The sequence below is a fragment of the Perognathus longimembris genome, chromosome 4 (assembly GCF_023159225.1).
Source record: "Perognathus longimembris pacificus isolate PPM17 chromosome 4, ASM2315922v1, whole genome shotgun sequence".
Lineage (NCBI taxonomy): Eukaryota > Metazoa > Chordata > Mammalia > Rodentia > Heteromyidae > Perognathus > Perognathus longimembris.
The window spans coordinates 51,189,855-51,206,650 of record NC_063164.1 but is presented as its reverse complement, the minus strand read 5'-3'; the positions used below and the strand labels follow the sequence as shown (position 1 = coordinate 51,206,650).

At 37.9% G+C, this 16,796-nt stretch overlaps 1 protein-coding gene across 3 annotated transcripts in view; it reads left to right on the top strand.

Annotated features, from left to right (window-relative positions):
• Itga6 (integrin subunit alpha 6) overlaps positions 1–14,380 on the top strand; it is a 92,257-nt gene extending 77,877 nt beyond the window's left edge. For 2 of the 3 annotated variants that reach the window (XM_048345240.1, XM_048345242.1), the window contains 5 exons: positions 1,454–1,552; positions 1,653–1,763; positions 1,835–1,933; positions 7,825–7,950; positions 13,713–14,380. In XM_048345240.1, the coding sequence (XP_048201197.1) occupies positions 1,454–1,552; positions 1,653–1,763; positions 1,835–1,933; positions 7,825–7,950; positions 13,713–13,874 (597 nt within the window). In that variant the 3' untranslated portion in view covers positions 13,875–14,380. Of the gene's footprint in view, positions 1–1,453; positions 1,553–1,652; positions 1,764–1,834; positions 1,934–7,824; positions 7,951–11,116; positions 11,247–13,712 lie in introns of all 3 variants that reach the window. The other variant, XM_048345241.1, reaches the window with a different exon arrangement.
• Positions 14,381–16,796: the final 2,416 nt, after the last annotated feature.

Sequence of the window (16,796 nt, the reverse complement as noted above, 5' to 3'; positions counted from 1 at the left end):
TCTAGTATTTAATTGGAGATAAGAGTATCACTTTCCTGCCCAGCCTGGCCTTGAACCGTGATCCTCAGATCTCAGTCTCCTGAGTAGCTGGGATTACAGGCATGAGCCACCAGCACCCTACTTTATTCTTTTTTTTTTTTTTTTTGATGGTTCACGCGCCTCAGCCTCCAGAGGGCGGGGAGAAGAATTTATTATGATGACAAAGGCGGAAAGGGAAAGACTTGGGGTGACTGACTGATTGGCTGACTGGGCTGTCCATAAGATGATGTCATGAAACTTCCCCTGTGGGTGGGGATTACAATCCCCCAAGGGCCAGACCTCTGCCATTAGACACGTGGCCGAACCTTCTCTTCCGGTTGAGGCCGGAAGGTGGGAGGGGCTAGCTTTTACACTGTCCCAGGGCTGGGGGAAGGTTATTCTTATTTTTAATAGTAAATATTCATCAGGTATTTATTGTCTCTGATGCTCTACTATGCATCATGCTTACGTTTTCTCATTTTATTCTCTCAGTAATCTTCTGAGGTATTTGTAGTATTCCCATCATCACAGGTGAGGACATTGAGATTCAGAGACAATAAATAACTTCCTCGGAATTGCTCAGCTTTTAACAGCAGATGATTCTTATTTAAACTCCTCTTTACTTAAGTCTATTTAAATTCCCTCTTTACTTAAGTCTATACTGCTCTATACTTAAGTCACTGGCTTATTATGTTCCGGATTGATGAAGGTTTGCATTATCATTGCCTGTCTATTTTATTTTAAATTCTAAGGTAATTACATATGATGAGTAGGGTGTTCATAATTGGAAGGCAACAATCTGAAATGTAGAAGAGAAAGGTGGGAGAGGTGACACTGATCTAGATGCATTGTGTCCATAAAGTGACATGTTGAGTTGAACATGTAAGTAGTTGTACAACTACTTAATGACCAAAATGGTCCAAAAGAACCCAAATCGGAACCACTTTTGGTGCCAAGAATTTTCACTATGGAACCCAACTTGTGTAAAACAGATGTCGTTTTAAAAGTTTTCAATCCTCTTCTCTGAATTAGCTTCTCTTTCTTTTCTTCAGTGTCTCATAGTCATTCCATATCTACTGACTGTCTGCTGTAAGTTAGATCCTGAGCTAGGCACCCAGGAAAAAAGCTGATTCTGGTCACAGTGGTGCCATTTGCTTACAGTTTGGGGGAGACAAAGGAAATCTCTTTTTCTTTCTCAGAGTTCAACTCAAGGTATTAGTTGAATAAACTACTCAAAACAGTCCAATGAGTGAGCCAGAAGTTAGAGTTGTCTTAACACTTACCTGGTTTTACACTTGAGTTATTTCTGTGTTTTGGGTGGTGATGGGGGAATTGATACTAATTATGTGAATTTGGCTTTGTATGAGACGAGACTTATATGATAATACCAAAGAGTGAGATAAAGTAGAACTATTGTGGTCTAATTCTTTTTCAGGAATCTCACAACTCAAGAACGAAACGGGCGATTGCTGAAAAACAGATAGATGAGAGCAGAAAATTTTCTTTATTTGCTGAAAGAAAATATCAGACCCTGGTGGGTACTTCTCTAGACTGTGCTCACATGACAGAGGGCAGGGGAAGGGACATCCAAGTATGGTGGATTCTAATAATGGCCAGTTTCCCTGTCTCTCTAGAACTGCAGCGTGAATGCAAGATGCGTGAATATCAGGTGCCCACTGCGTGGGCTGGACAGCAAGGCCTCTCTTGTTCTGCGATCGAGGTTATGGAATAGCACATTTTTAGAGGTATGGGTCTACCATGAGACTGTCCCGGGTGTTATTTGTCATTTAACTGATGTGCTTAATGTCTCCCGCAGGAATATTCTAAACTCAACTACTTGGACATTCTTGTGCGAGCTTCCATCGATGTGACCAATGCTGCGGAGAATATCAAGTTGCCCCATGCAGGCACTCAGGTGACAGATTCTTGGCTTCCAGCAGGCTCAGGGCCCAGGATAAAGCTTCTTCCTCTGTCCTATCCCCCTGCCTGGGGTCCTGCTCTTTAGAATCCTGTCCCCATTAAAGAGAAAATGGGTGTGTGTCTTAGACACTGAATTTTATTAGAATCACTGAAAGGAAAGAAGTAAACTTCAGGTACTCTAATAAAATCTATGGTTGATGAGTTGTTAGCTCAGTGGAAAACTGAGGTGGGGGGGCGTAGCTTGAAGAAACACTGTTGGGATCCATCTTTCCCCTTGATGGAAGGGGCTTGATGCCCCTCCCCCAGCCCTGGGGAATGCGGCCCTGCTACCCTCTCTGGATCGGAATCCAGAGAAACCGGTTGGGCAAACAGCCCCCAACCCAACCCGCTAGCCAGCCTGGCGCCTACCAACCCCGCCCTGGTTCGGCGCATTCGAGTGACGATAGCCCTTGGGGGTCAGGTGATACCTTTCAGCCTATCGACATCCTGGCCAAACCCCTCCCTCGGAATCATCTCCCCTTGTCCTTGTCTCAATAAAGTTAGTTCGCTCTAAGAAGCTAGCCCCGTTGCATGTGTACGCCAGACTTCTAGCGATAAGGAGGCGGGCACACATCTGCGGCAGATCACGTGCGCGACAGGTCGGAGCTATCTCCCCCGTTCCACTCTAGCTTATCTGCAGGTCGGATGACTAGGGGAGAGGGCGTGAAAGGGAGGGTGAAAAGAAAAAAGTAAGAGTCCGAGCCAGGAGGGGCAAAAAAGCCCAACAAAACACAAATACAGCCCTGAAGCTACAACCACTCTTGGAATGCCTGTGCTCTGTATAGCCAGCCACAGTTGTCTAAAAAAGAAAAAGTCTCTCTAGGTGTATCTAAAAAGGATATTTGTAAAATGAGTGTCTGATTGTGAACCTTAGAGCAAGTGTAGAATCAGTTCTTTCTTTTGCCATATATATGACTTTTCAATAATGGAAGGAAATTATCATGGCTCTTGGGACACATCTCAGCTGATTCTGTTCAGAGAGTTGGCACACATGTTCTTGGCTGGCTCTTGTTGGGCAGTGGGATACCACAGGGATGAGACAGCAGCGGTGGGTGCCACCCAGTTCAACTCATCCTGAGCCTTTATCTTGCAGCATCTTAGTACTAGCCTAAAATGTTAAACAACAAATGTTGCCTGAGCTTTGTGATAGAATTTGCAGCAACTGCTGTTTTTTGTTGTGCTTTACTGTAACTCCCAGGTGGCTGCATCAAAATGTATTGTAAAGCTGTGTTTGCTGTCTGTATCTTCTTGAGCAACAGGAACAAATGTAAATGTATATCCTTAAATGTGGCCTTGTCTTAGAGGGTATTTGCTCAGGCTCCATGTTTCCATTTGTAACTTTGAATCTTGATCATTTGTTTTCTTAACTTTCTGTCATTGTAAACTTTTGTCTTTTTTTAAAACTGAGAAGTAGGTTCTATATGTCTTCATCCAAGTAGGGGATCAGACAAGATGCAGAACTTTATGGTAACCACTAGTGGGGATTTCTTTCTTTTCTTTTTTTTTTTTTTACACATTTTTTTCATTTATTTATTGTAAAAGTGATGTACAGAGGGGTTACAGTTTCATACATAAGGCAGTGAGTACATTTCTTATCCAACTTGTTACCTCCTCCCTCATTTTCCCTCACCTCCCCCTCTCCCTCCCCCCCATGAGTTTAAAGTTGGTTTACACCATATAGTTTTTTAAGTATTGCTATTGCATTGGTTTGTCTTTATCCTTTTTCTCTCCATTTTGGCATTCCCTTTCCCTTCCTTAGTTTAGTGGGGATTTCTTGTAGGAGTCTACATCAGGATCCTAATAATTATTACATATCATAATTGGGAATTGGGAATGAGCTTGTTCTTGAAGAAGACACTGGAGAAAAAAAGGCTATTATTAGAACTCTTAATTTTTTCCCCCAATACTGGAGATTGAATTCTCAGTGCTTTGGTACTAGGCTTGCATAAGCAAGTGCTCTACCTCTTCAGCTACACTCCTAGCCCTTTCATTTGGATTTTATTTTTAATTCAATGTCTCATTATCTTTGCCTCTGCTAGCTTTGTCCAAGTTCTTAGAACTTGTAGAATGAATACTTCTGAATGAGAAGTAGAATTCGTATGCGATCTTACTTTGTTTAATACGTAGATATCTTGGCTAGAACCTATTTCTTTGGAAAATAAAGACATTTTCTTATCTCTAGTTTTCTGATACCTCCTGCATTTTCTGTGATTTCTGAGATACAATAGCTTAGATATCCTGCTTTTTCCTTTCCTTGAGCATTTTAAGGTGTAGTTTTTCTGGGCTTAAAGATTTGATCCTAATTCAAGTGTCAGGATGCCTTCCTTTTTATTCCCTCATTATGGGGTATAGTTGCATCTTTACTGTGGTTTCATTTATCTTTTCCAGTCTTTAAGATCATTTTCTTTAGAGATGGGAGGGAAAAGTTATATAATACAGTCTTGTTATTAATATCAAAATAATTTCTCATTGCTTTTACTCTGATCCTGCTTTAAATAAACAAAAACTTAAGAAAAATCTTTTTGTTTATTACCCAATTTCAGGAGTTTTCTATTAACTTCTTAAAAAGGGGTAGGGGGCAGGCACTAGTGGCTCACACCTGTAATCCTGGCTACTCAGGAGGCTGAGATCTGAGGATCACACTTGAAGCCAACCTAAGCAGAAAAGTATATGAGGCTCTTATCTTCAGTAAGCCACCCACTGATGAGAGTTTAAGCCCTTTTTCTCTTATGAGTATAATGATAGATGAAGTTCACATATGTAGGTTACCACATAATAAATTTTAGTGAAACAAAAATACTATTTTTGGAATTCTGAAACTCTGCACGTTTCTACTCGCCTTAATCTGTCATTGTTCCTTAATAACAGTTGCTATGTCAGTATGACATAGGCTTCTCTGGGGATTGTAGCCAACTGGGTCTCTGGGGAGACCCAGTTGGTCTCCCCTTGACCTGGTCCTACAGCTCCCTGATTCCTCTCAATCCCAACTGAAGAAAGGCTGTTGTGCCAAACAAGAAACAAAACTCTTCAGTTGACAGTGTAAGTAAACAAACAGTCTTGCTGATCGGCTCTTATCCTGATTCACAGAGCATTGCTGACCTGTAAATGTGTAGCTAATCCAGCTCCTGATTTGAGCCCTCAACCTTTGATGCTCAATGAGTCATTTTCACAGTGTCTAATAAAATTCCCAATTCTGACTTAAATGGTATGTAGAGCTGGAGCTTAGAGATGCTGCTGGATTCCCACCTATCCACTCACCTTATTGTGTATTCTGTAAAACCCAAAATTATCTTGTTCAATTTTTAGGCTGTTGGGCAGCATCCATTTATGGGTGTGGCTTTTCCTACTATCTGCCACTTTAAAGGAAATGGGTCACCATGTGATTATAATATGGGTGAATCCTTGCCACAGACCAGTCTCTACTTCTGAATTGACCAGAACTCTTTTTTTCCCAGTCCTAAGCTTTAAACTTGGCATGGGTGCTGCCCCTGAGCTCTTTTTGCTCAAAGCTAGTACTTTACCACTTTGAGCCCACAGCTCTACTTTTGTTTTTGAGTAGTTAATCAGAGATAAGAGTCTCACAGATTTTTCTGCTCAGCCTGGCTTCAAACCATGATCCTCAAATCTCCGCCTCCTGAGTTGCTAGTATTACAGGCATGAGCCACCAGTGCCCAGCTTCAAAACTTATTTTTACAAATGATGATAGCTTTTCGTATGCTACCATCTACCCCAAGGATCACCAATGCCTTCCCTGTAGTACATAATAGGAAACCAAGGCTAAGTGAGATTACCACTTAGGTTAACAGAAGTCATCATTGATTACAGTCATCTTATCAGCCATATGACTATGTTGCTTCTTCATTTGTCTCTTGATTTATTTCTTCTTTCCTCCTTTCTTTATGGATGTTCTTATGCTGGACCAAATAATCTCAAGGAAAGAGGGTTTTAGTTTTAATCTTACTCATATATAGAGATGGAAAGGCAAGGGATAGCCATAGGCCATTTGGGGGCTGGGAGCTTGGGGAAAACCTCATTTAGAGTCTAAAAGGAAACATTGCAGCTGATGCTACATATACTAATGTTAACTCATGGGTTTAAAAAAAGCAGTCTTCTACTATTAAGTTTTTCTGTAAATCAGATGAAGTTGATAAACTGTTTCCTAGTAGTAAGAATGGAAATCCTTGAAGAAGATATGTTTTTAAAAGAATTATGGTACAGTGTAGAAGTACACATAGAAGAATACTTTGGCAGAATTTGGAATTCATTGCTAATATAGAGTCTTAACTGAAACAATTTCTTACAGATTAAGTCTTCTCTGTGAGATTTATTTGCTGTTTTCTTTTCTTTTTAATGATTCTAGAGGTAGAGCCAGAACCTTTACCATTAGTTTGCATTGCTAGGCAAGCATTCTAATTCTGAGCTACAACCCTTTCTCACTTTATAGTCTCTTAATTCAGAAATATCAGGAACATGTATGTCTCTAATTAGTGTGATTTGCAAATTACGTTCATAGCAATCACCAGGGCTTTTAGGCAAAAAGTGTGTGTGTGTGTGTGTGTGTGTGTGTGTGTGTGTGTGTGTGTGTGTGTTGGGACTTGAACCCAGGGCTCCACATGCTTATTTAGCCTTTTTTACTTGAGGCTGGCTCTCTATCACTTGAGCCACACTTCTACTTGCAGCCTTTTGCTGGTTGGTTGGAGATAAAAGTTTCTCAGATTGGTTTGCCTGGGCTAACTTCAAACTTCAGCCTCAGATCTCAACCTCTTAAGTAGCTAGGATTACAGGAGTAGCTACGATTAACTATTTCTTTTAGGGGGATGAAAGGGAGGCGCCCCCCCTTTTTTTTGGTACTGGGGATCAAACCCAGAACATTGTACTTGCAAGGCAAATGCTTTGCTATTGAACTTCATTCTAGCTCTCTTAAATCTTGATCAACAGTTAAGACCTTTCAGACTGCCAAAGTACTGTTAATAAAGAATCCTGGCATCATGAAGCTCTTTTGAATTCTAGTGGACATCATTTAGACAGTGGGCATACCTAAGTTGTTACCAATTGCCAAGAGCAAGTTTTTCAGCTCCAAAATAAGTACTTCAATTGACATTTGTCTGATATTTGCTATTAAAAGTTTATAGAATTTAAGCTTCTATTCAGCTGCTCTAAGCTGCCTCCAAATGAATCCAGGGTCTAATTTGTCCACACACATTTTTGTAGAAGATGACACTGAGCCATGTCAATTGATTATATTGTATATTGGGTATTTAGGGTGGTATCCTAAGAAAAGGTTAAAATAGTATCTATCCATCATGCATCATTTTACATTTTAATAACATATTTGAAGTTTGAGAGTTGTAAGCTACTTGTATATAGACTGACTCTTCTGTCCACTACTGAACATTAAAAGTTTTTTTTCTCAAAAGGATGTATGTATATAGCTCAGTGATAGACACTTACCTAGCAGGTACAGGTTCTGAGTTTAATCTTAGCACCAGAAAAATAAATAAATAAAAACAATACCAGCTAATCTAGTTGAAACATGATTGCATGTTAATTGATAATTGTTGAAATAGGATGATGATTATGTGAAAACTCATTACACACTTTACCTTTGTTAAATCTTTGTAAAGGTAAGTTTGCAAGAACTAGTTTGTCAGAATATAATCCACCTTTTTCCAGGTTATGGGGAAACACTTTCAGGGAATATCTTATTACGGGAAAGGAGCCCCCAGGAGAAAGTCACATCTGTCGGCTTTGTCCAAAGTGTGTTCAGAAGCAGAAATAGAACAGTGGGTTGCTGATGTCAACTCATACTCCCATTTATGATGGTCTGTTCTCTTTTGTGCCCTTTAGGTTCGTGTGACTGTGTTTCCCTCAAAGACTGTAGCTCAGTATTCAGGAATAGCTTGGTGGATCATCCTGCTGTCTATTCTTGCTGGGATTTTGATGCTTGCTTTGTTAGTATTTTTATTATGGAAGGTAAGTTATATCTGGAATTTTAGTTCCTTGATAGAAACTTGATTTCAGGCTTTAAAAATGTGTTAACACTGGGCCATATGTGTTTTTTTTCCTTTTCTTTTCCTTAACACTTTTATCATGAAAATTTTTCAAAGTACAGCAAATTTGAGACAATTTTACAGTAAATGTCTATTTGTCTACCTAATAATTTGTATTTAAATATATTTTATTTTTACACAAGAATTTCTTATGAATAAATTTTAGTGTCTTTTGCATATAATTTGGCATGTTTGGCAAATGACAAACTTAAATTTTACTCCCTTAGTACTTTCTTCACCTAAGATCAAAGTCTTGGATCTAAGCAAAATTGTTGAGTATGAGATTTAATCTAAATTTGTATTCCTGCTAATTTCCTGTGAAGAAATGTTTGTGGCAACTATTGGTTTGTTACACTTGCAAGTAAATTAGAAAATTGAAAGTGTGAGACCAGATGATTAACTCCATCTCAAGAGCATCATTATAGCCCATATCAAATATGGGTGAGGTCTGGTTTTAATATGATGTTCATTATTAGAATTTGGCCTTCTAACTAAAGATAATTTAATGTCTTCTCCCTGCTTTTCACCTGTAAACAGTCTATATTATGAAAAAAAGTTTCTGAGATGATTATACACCTCTGTTGCCCAAGTTTATAAACTGTAAGGTTTGCACATTTCCAATAAGAAAGGGAGATCTAAAGTTCCTTATCTGTAATTCCAAATTGCAAAGTAGTTCTGGAGACTAAAAGTTTGCAATCACTTTTTCAACAGCAAAACCTAATATGATATGAAGAAAAGCGGCATATAGTTGATTTCACTGAAGAAATGTTAGCTTTTTAAAAATTATAATTGAATATGTGTACAGCTAATACTTCCAAAAATGCCAAAACATCTGGAATCCAAAACATATCTGATCCCCAAGGGTTTGGGTTAAATTAATAGTCCCCTGGGATCAACCCATCCTTTTCCTTTCCTTGGATCTAAGTGTATACTAGACAAGGGTTCAAAGATATTTTTATTTCCAAATTTTGGACACCTCTTGTTTTGCTTTATTCTTCCAATTCATTTCCTTTTGAGGTAATTTTCTGATGTTCTCCCAGACATAGGAGGACACTATAGGAGTTGCTCTGAAAATGACTTACTGAAGAAAAGTTAATTGGGGGATTTAGTGTTTGAGGATGGTTTTGTACTCTCTAGAAGAGGTCACAAAGACAGTGTTTTTTTTTCCAGAGCAGATCTTATTGTCAGTCTCTGTCCTGAAGAAAACATAACAGAAATTGAGAGTTAAGAAACCCAAACTATGTATAATCTTGGGTCCCTGGTCTGCTCAGCTGTTCAGTGGTAGATTGGACTAGATGATCCCATTAGGTGTTTTGAAACTCTATCCTTATTTTCAAGAAGACTCTAAAATATCAGATAATATTGATAATGCTCACATGAAAGTAAACCTTATAACTACTTTATATTCTTTTTAAAACTGAATCATTTTTAATCAGAATGTTAGTGTTAGGATTGTTGGGGCAAAAGAATGGATAGAAAGAAGGAGTATAGTCCAGGGACCTTTAAATTGAGTTTTGTACATCTGCCGAGTGGCAAATAAACTAAGATAAAGATCTCTTCCTTAACCAGAGGAGTTCTGGTTTTAATCTGCCATAAATATTGCCTTTTGTATAAGATTTCCTTTGGATATAAAAGAGAAAAAGTCCTCCAGGCTGATCTGTTCACTTTAATTGTTTTTACATGAAGACTCTCATGCCCAGGGATATTAAGAATGTTATGAATTGGAAGCTAGATCAGAGCTCTTGGTTTCTGGTTCATTCTTCCTTCTGCCTAATACTCACATTTCATTATTATGTTTAATATGCATTACACCAGAACCCACAAATATCAGGATAGATAGTCTAGTTCAGTGCTTCCCTGTAAAACTTCCTATAATGATGAGAATGTTCCAGTATGATTGGTAGCTTAGAGTCACTGCAATTGAGCACTTGTAATATGGCTAGTACAATGGAAGTATGACATTTTAATTTAATCTAAATTTGAATTAGCCAGGTGTATCTAGAAGCTACCACGTTGTACATCTGCATTTAGATTTTTACCTTCAGCAGTTACCAGACTAGGAAGCAGAATTTTCCAGGAGGGATGTATATTTCAGAAGACACTACCAAGGCCTTATGAACTTGATGAGAGCTTTTTGTAAGTTCTTTATCATTGAATGAAGGAAATGGTAATAGAAAGTAGAACTATACTTTTATACTCATTTAAAGTGACCTAACCTGAGGAACAAAGGGTCCTATCGTTAAGGGTTTCGTGATAGTTCAGAATTTGGGAAAATGACAGCAATCATTCTATCACGATGATATATTCAAATTTGTGTTGTGATTTATCCCACAAATCCAAGGCCTTACGTCAATGGCACTTGTTCCATAAAATTTACCATGAAAAGCAGGAAAACAGTATATCTGTATTTTATTTGCTCTTGTGCTAAATTCTAGAGATTTTATTTTCTAGCCTTTGTCTCAGCAGACTACAGAAGTCAATTTTTTGCCTTTTTTTTAAAGAGTGCATATTCTCATGCAGGATGAAAGTACCTAAAGCCACAATCAGATGTGTGTGTGTTTTCCTTTTTAGAAAGAACTGAGAATTTCTGCTACAAATAGAAAAGTCAGTAAGCCAGCTATCCATACAAATGCATGGCTAGAAAACTCATGGTAATAGAAGGTGCTGAATGCTGTCACATTGTAACATAGTGCTGTGACTACTACTCCCTTCCAGTTGATCAAAAATGGTTTATGTCGCCAGCATTGTGGCTCACACTTGTTACCTTAGCTACTTAGGAGGCTGAGATTTGGGGATCACAATTCAAAGCCAAGTCTGGGCAAAAAAGGTCCATGAGACTTTTACCTCCAATTAACCAGCAAAAAGATGGAAGCATGACTCAAGTGGTAGAGTGCCAAACTTGAATGAAAAGCCAAGTGAGAGCTCAAGACCCTGAATTCAAGCCTCTACCTACACCTACACACACACACACAAAAATGGTCTCTGTAAATGAACTTAAGTAGAAAACAGGTTAAACCCTCAGTAGTACTTTTGTTTAGCTTTGTATCCTCTAAACTGTAAAATTGACTGAATACCTTGCTTCTTTGTAGTGTGGTTTCTTCAAGAGAAATAAGAAAGATCATTATGATGCCACATATCACAAGGCTGAGATCCATGCTCAGCCATCTGATAAAGAGAGGCTTACTTCTGATGCATAGTATTGATCTACTTCTGTAATTGGTAATTGATCAATGTTTCATAATTGCTAGCTATGTGGGACCTGCTATGGTTGTGGTGGCTAACTTGTAAGAGCAACAGCTTGCTGTGTGTGTCCCATTAACAGATGTTTCCAAATGTCCACACTGGCTTGCCTTGCTTGGATTTATTTTATTTATTTCACTTGAAAGCACACAGTTTTTTATTTAATGCACAAAAGAATCAACACAGGTGAGTTACATGTTCTTATTTAAGATAACCTACATCAATGAAGAAAATCTCTGTATTGTGTACACACAAAAGGAGGCTTTAGACCTTCTCAGTACCCAGTTGTTAGTCCTGTATGGAGCATCCCACTTGGAATTTCAGAGATGCATGAGAAATCATTCCAGATTTCTTGTCTATTTTGGAATTTCCCAGGGATAGAAGCTTGTGTTGACTGGCTGATTAACCTGTTGCATGCTGGAAACATTGGGTTTCTCTTGACGAAGAGGCTTCTTCTCCTCTTTTTGTTCTCCTTGCTATATAGAAGTGATGGGGCAGGCTTCAAATGCTTTTTTACAGTTGCTCCAAAATTGTTTTATGCCAGCTTAGCATGCAATGTTCTTTCCCTGCATATCTCCTTCAAGCCAAAGACCATTACAACAAAGAATGAGCATCAGTGTGATGCACCATCTCCTACTTTAGGATATGGTCTTCTACCTTTTAAAGCAACCTACACTCTACAAAATTCTGGTATGAAACATGTTTTGAACAGTTTTTATTTCACTATATTGTAATGGAGTTTGACCCTATTTCATCATCCCTCAGATTTTACTCTGCCTTGGGTCTCAGTTGATTTTGAATTCATGTTTTGCTTTTCTGATTTGTAAGTCTGTGGGAACATGAATCGTTGATGATTCCTTTTTCCATGTTTGTGGGCATGAGAGGATAAAACTACTCATGTAGCTCCCTTTCATGGCACAGCCATGTGAACCTCAACATGCAGTTTTGATTTTAAGGTTCACCCTTTATTTCCTCCTTTTTTAAAATGGCCAGGCAGCAGTCATCATATTTGGAGATGGATAAGTACTTTGGCTTCTTGCACAGAGTAGTAAGTGAATCTATGTAGAAATAGCTCAGCACAAAACTTCTTAGTTCATTTAGCCTGTTAATTTAATAATTACCAGGAAAATGATTTCTGCCTGACTCCATGATTTTTTTTTTTTTTTTTTTTTTTTTTTTGCCAGTCCTGGGCCTTGGACTCAGGGCCTGAGCACTGTCCCTGGCTTCTTTTTGCTCAAGGCTAGCACTCTGCCACTTGAGCCACAGCGCCACTTCTGGCCATTTTCTGTATATGTGGTGCTGGGGAATCAAACCCAGGGCTTCATGTATAGGAGGCAAGCGCTCTTGCCACTAGGCCATATCCCCAGCCCCTCCATGATATTTTTATATCATAACATTTTCACCATATCTGTCTGTTCCTGTTACATAATAAACACATTAATCATCTATTCTAAGTATCTTCATTTTTATTTCAGCTTACATTTTTAATGTGAAAACTCCTTAAAAATTTTTTCTCATTCATTAAAAAATTGAATCTGATAAAAATTTTCAGGCCTATTCTCACAGTAAACTTTGGGTCAAATTGACTATTTTTAAAACAGGGAATAAAATACAGATTCATTTGCATTATGAATGTAAATATTGTCTTTTCTTTTTGCAAGAGAAATTAGAGAATATTTCAAAATTCACTATAGCAATGCCTTCCTTGAATCCTTGATTGATTTTTATTGCAGAACACAATTACTTTGTGGTTTCTTAATGAAACAGTCTAACTTAAGCACAATAACAAATCTAGACAATGCTAAGGAAAAACCTTCTAGCTAATGAGAGATATGATAACGTGTACTGATACTTTGAGAGCACATCCATTGGAACATGGCAAATTCAAATAGTAGTTTATAAAATATTTATGGTCTGATTTATATTTTATTAGCAAGAAGCAATTTTTAAGTTGTACTTTTTTTTTCTTAAGCTGGGTGAGTGTAGTAACACCTATAACCCTAGTGTGAGGAAGCTTAAACAGGAAGATTGTGAATTCCTAGCCAGCTTGGGTTACATAGCCAAATCCCATGTCTAAAAAGATTTTGTTGTTGTTATTCTTATAATGATCTGACATCTTTTATCTTTGATGTAGGGACTTTTTTTTTTAATGGAAGCAGTTTGGCAAATTCTTAAATTGTTAGTTAAAAGGTAGCAGCTAACATTGTTATAAAATGTAAAAACAGCATTGGACTTGGCTTTCTTCCAGTTTGACAACCTTTTTCTTCCTCTGTTTATTCCCCCTGCTGTTAGGTCTTTTTAACCTGTTAGTTTCACCCCTTAGTTCAAAGGTACACTAGCCAGACAGAATACTTAAACATTCCAGTTTAGAGCACTTCCCAATTTAGAGCATTTTTTTTTCCAGATGAATTAATTGGTGTCTGTTTCTCTCTCCCCCTTCTCCAGTGTGGATTCTTTAAACGCTCTAGGTACGATGATAGCGTCCCCCGATACCATGCCGTAAGGATCCGGAAAGAAGAACGAGAGATCAAAGATGAGAAACACAATGATAACCTTGAAAAGAAACAGTGGATTACAAAGTGGAATGAAAATGAAAGTTACTCCTAGGGGGGGAAGGGGTGTTCAGAAACAAAACATCACCATGCCCAAATGCCTTTTTCTTTCCAACTCAGCAATTCAAATGGATTTGAAGGCCTGTTCAATACCTGGAAGTTTGATTTCAGACTGACTACACAGTACAAACGAACCTACTGTGGATATTGTTACACAGCCTAAGGCTTCCTGTTTTGCACAGCCAAATTAAGACCATTGGAATGGACTTTTTTTTTTAACTGCCTTAATTGAACTTTCCAGGTTGCCTTTGTTTTTGGTGTGGCTGACTTACATGTGCTGGGGAAGGGCCTGCCTACTTACACTCCCAGGGCTTCCGATTGGGATCTGGAGGAGGGCATCTAGGATCACCCACACCACCAGAGTGACTGTCCTAGCCTACACAGCCACCCTAGAGTTCACTGTCCCCGGGGGTCCAAGGCTTTGCCCTCTGGGTAGCCATGTCTCAGTTGAAAGTGCTGTCTTGTGTTAAATGTGCAATAGAAGGTGATGATGCCATCCTGCCCTGTCTCCTACAAGTGTGAATTCTTGCACACGCCAAATGCATACAGGCTTCACTACAACACACCGGTGCAACAGACTTGAATGCTAGTTATACTTATTTGTATATGATATTTATTTTTTTCTTCAAACCATCTTGTTATTGACTAGTGGGCCAAAGATCTTTCAGGTAGGTTTAACCGAACTGAAGTTTAAAGAAAAGAAAAACAACAACAACAACAAATAGGTGGTCATTGGTTTAACCTAAATTGCTTCCTGTGAAAAGAAAATAGTAGCCCTTTATAAATGTACCAGAGTTGCTTTAATGATAGAAACAAACCTTTTTTTTTTTTTTTAATGACAATCCCTTCCCTAAACCAGAGACCTTTTCATTCTCATCCAACATTTGGTATTTAGTAATTTAGAGCCCTATGTGATATTTCTAGATTCCATGCTAAACTTTCAGGATCTCATGGAGAAAATGCCCATTGAACTTTGGGGCATGTTTACTCACTGCTGCAAATACTGTGTATTCAGAACTTGAAAGGAACAGTGAGTGGATCCAAAGGGACCCATTGTGATACTACTGAATGAGTATCTGCCACTAAAATGGCAATTCTAGTTAGATAGAAGAAACACCATGGCTCTTACCTTTTGAAGTGTCATTAAAGCTATTTAATCCGTGAGTCTATTTTTTTTTTAACTGTACTTTCTCTCCTGTCTAAATTTCCCAAATGCCTTTGCCACTACATTAGCAAGATTTTTAGGGCTGAGATTTAGCTCAATAGTACAGTGTACTATTAGTACCTAGTGTACCTATAGTACCTAGTGTGCACAACACCCTTGGTTTGATCCCAAGCACTGGCCAAAAAAAAAAAAAAATTCTAAGTGGTAGAAGTGGGTAGAGAAAATTTTGTGTGTGTGTGTGCCATTACCATCTTGAACCCAAGGCACTGTCCCTTGGCTTTTTTGCTCAAGAGTGCCACTCTACCACTTAAAGCACAGCTCACCTCAGCTTTTTGATGGATGGTTGGAAATATGAGCCTCACAGACTTTCTTGCTCAGGCTGACTTTGAACCATAATCCTCAGATCTCAGCCTTCTGAGTAACTAGAATTATAGATGTGAGTGACTGGTGCCCAGAAAGACTTACTCTATACATTCAATAGAGGTTGAACAGAAATGAAAGACTGTTGTTTTCTTAATTATTGTGCTTTAAACTGTTATATGGGGAGCAATAGCAAACAGGTGCTAATTTGCTTGAATATAGTATAAGCAGTGTCTCAAATCTTTTAAAAGAACAAACTACAGTTATATGTGCCATTTTTGCTTTGGACTTTTAATCTTTTTTTCCCCTTTCCACAAATCTACTCTTAAAATGCTAAAGACTTTATTCTGGGTATAGTTTGGTATTTTCATTTATAAAAATAATTTTACAAATGATACTTTGTTTACAAAAATTCTCTAAAACAGGTCATAATAAAGTTGCACTTTCTTACTGGAGGAAGTTGGAACCTAACACAATGGCTTGATAAAATACTAAGAAGCTGTTATCCTGACATGTTTGTAGACCTTTATTATAAAAATGAATGTCCTGAATGGGTGGGGGGAGGAAGTGTAGTTTGACAGGAAAAAACAAGAATGTTGTGGTGTTTAAATTTATAGTTGTTAAAAATGTCATCTCAAGTCAAGTCACTGGTCTGTTTGCATTTGACACATTTTTATACTAACTAGCATTGTAAAATTATGTCATGAATAGAAAATACCTGTGGATTTTTGTATAAAAGTGTGAAATAAATTTTTTATGAAAGTGTTTATTGGTTAGTAACAGCATTGTATATGTTAAACTCTAAAATTATAAATGACAACCTGAATTGGCTTTTCTTTTTTATTTCACCAAGCCAAACTGAAGTTTTCAATATTTTTATTCTGAAGATTCCCATGTCATGTCATGTCCCATGTCAGATCACCCAGAGATATTGGTATCCAAAGGAATGCAATGTAAATATAATTGGAATTTTGAAAATCACATTTTAAATCTGGTGTGTGATGGATGCTTAAATCTTTAGAATTTCTTTTTTCTAGAACAGAAAATGGATGTGTACATGGCTTAGTCGACATGCTTCTAAGCTGGGGGCTGTCTGTATTGATTTTCCTTGCTTCAAAGGTTTATGTCTGTAAAGGGGTCAGGAATTATGTAATGATACTGTGACAGAAAAAGAAGTTCTTGTGATTTAGTTGCTTCCTTCTAGGTACATGTCTGCTGTGAGAGCAGTCCAGCTGGAACATGTATGTGCCCTGAATTTATCACTAGGGCTGGTTTTATACCAATTGGAAATACTTTGTTCAAAACATTTCATTTAGATTTAAGCAGTGTTATGAAGTCTCTAGCTAGGTTATTAGAACTTAATAAATGAAAATAAAGCATGTATATAGTACC